The following is a 2351-nucleotide window of genomic DNA, read 5'->3' as shown; positions in this document are numbered from 1 at the left end:
GAAGGATAGAGAGAAATAAACATCGATGAGAGAGAAACACTGATTAGCTGCCTCCTGCACACTCCCCACTGGGTATGTGCCCGCAACCAAGGTAGATCCCCTTGGCCTGAATCGAACCTGGGACCCTAGAGGCCACAGGCCGATGCTCTATCCACTGAGGCAAACCGGTAAGGCTAGTTTCTTATTTTTGTATCTTTTTATTTCTAGAATTTGAAATCTCAGAAAAGAAATGGAGAATCATACAGCGCAGATAGAGTTTATCCTTCTGGGACTGACAGATAATTCTCAGTTACAGATTGTAATTTTTTTCTTTCTATTTCTGAATTATATGTTGAGCATGTTAGGAAACTTAACCATCATTGCCCTCTGTCTACTGGATTCCCACCTCACGACCCCAATGTATTTCTTCCTCCGAAGTTTCTCTTTTCTGGAAATTTCATTCACAAGTGCTTGCATCCCCAGATTCCTAATCACCATTGTAACCAGGGAAAAGACCATTTCCTATGATGGTTGTATGTCCCAGTTATTTTTTTACATATTCTTGGGTGCTACAGAATTTTTCCTTTTGGCGGCTATGTCCTATGACCGCTATGTTGCCATCTGCAAACCTTTGCATTATGCGTCCATCATGAGCAGCAGAGTTTGTTATCAGCTTGTACTCAGTTCTTGGGCAACTGGATTCCTGGTCAGCTTCATTTTATTGATTTTGATTCTTCATTTGGATTTCTGTGCTTCAAATATAATTGATGGTTTCATTTGTGACATTTCTCCTGTCCTGCAACTTTCTTGCTCAGACACACACTTAGTGGAGCTGATTACTTTTTTCTTAGCTGTGATGACCCTTATTGTCACACTGTTATTAGTAATCCTTTCTTACTCTTACATCATCAGGACAATCCTAAAATTCCCTTCCGCTCACCAAAAGAAAAAGGCCTTTTCTACCTGCTCTTCTCACATGATTGTTATAACCATCACTTATGGGAGTTGTATATTCATCTACATGAAGCCATCAGCAAATGAAAGAACCTCTTTAAGCAAAGGAGTAGCTGTGCTCAATACTTCAGTTGCTCCTCTGTTGAACCCATTCATTTATACTCTGAGGAACCAGCAAGTTAAACAAGCCTTCAGAGATGTATTTAGAAAGGTACTTCCTGCTTTAGACAAGTAATATTATTTATTAAAAGAATTAACATAAAATCATAAAGGAACATGTAACAAAACCAATTTTGCCTCTTCTAGTTTAAGAATTAATCTCTAACAATTTAGTTAGATTTCTTTAGTTTATACAAGCTTAGAAACTCTCTCTTTTGTATACATTCTGAGTTTAACATTCTTCTCTTCAAAGTGAAACCTTACTATATTAGGAATATAGAATTGCAAAATTTATTTTTTCTAAAAACATGTTAGAATAAAATGAATGAAGAATTTTGATTTTATTATAGACTACAAGTTCTCTAAGAGCTGTAAATAAATATGCCATGTTGTATTTAAAAGCCATGTTCTTTAAAATTTTTAGATAAAATGAAATTTGTCATTATGAAAAATGCTTAACATGCTTCAACAGATTTTGTACTTTAAAATAATTTAAAGAATTGTTTTATAAAGTGGTCTTTTGAAATATCAATTGTCAACATGTTAATAAAGCATAATTTCCTTTTAAATGAATCATATATCTCATTTGTGTGATTTTATTTAGGTTATTATATGGGTAGATTTTTAAAAATTACAATAAAAATATTTAATAGACAAATAGTTGATTTCTCACACAAATTTTCAAGAACATATAAGCAAGTTTAATCTCTTGAACATCCAATTAATATATTAAATAAGCAGGAATAGATGATGAATTTTATGACTTGTTATATAACATTAGTGTTTAATTCTGTGTTAAGTTTCCTGCTCTCAATGATATAAAATATCAGTTTCTCAAAATTCAAATGACTGCTTTAAAAATAAAACTGTATTTATTTTCAAAGACATATGCACCCCTTTGTTCATTGAAGTATTATTCACAGTTGCCAAGACATGGAAATATCCAAAATATCCTTTGATAGATGATTGGATAAAGAAGATGTGGTACATACGTAACCTGACAATCAACGAGTCCATGCTGCCTGTCACCACGTGAGCCAATTAAGCGAGATAAGATTGAATCATAAATGAGGGTTTATTCCAAAACTGCCAGCAGTATGGGAGAGCAGCGGGTTACCCACAAAAATCTGCTCTGTATCTCACCATAAGCCAGCTGCTTATATTTGGGTAGAAGGACTAAGATTACACTGGGAAGGGTGTGCCAAATGGGCAGTTTACAGGTAATGGGGGCTGGAAATTTTCAATGGCCTGCTAGTATG

The 2351-nt window shown here is 34.5% G+C and overlaps 1 protein-coding gene across 1 annotated transcript; it reads left to right on the top strand.

The window, feature by feature from the left end:
• The first annotated feature begins 229 nt into the window (after nt 1-229).
• Nucleotides 230-1168, top strand: LOC132226138 (olfactory receptor 6C70-like). Its single transcript, XM_059680999.1, has one exon. The coding sequence runs from the start codon at nt 230-232 to the stop codon at nt 1166-1168; it is 939 nt and encodes a 312-aa protein (XP_059536982.1).
• The last annotated feature ends 1183 nt before the right edge of the window (nt 1169-2351 follow it).

This window comes from Myotis daubentonii, chromosome 2, assembly GCF_963259705.1.
Source record: "Myotis daubentonii chromosome 2, mMyoDau2.1, whole genome shotgun sequence".
Classification (NCBI taxonomy): domain Eukaryota; kingdom Metazoa; phylum Chordata; class Mammalia; order Chiroptera; family Vespertilionidae; genus Myotis; species Myotis daubentonii.
Note: the sequence above shows the minus strand (reverse complement) of the source record. Positions and strands in the feature narration are given on the sequence as shown.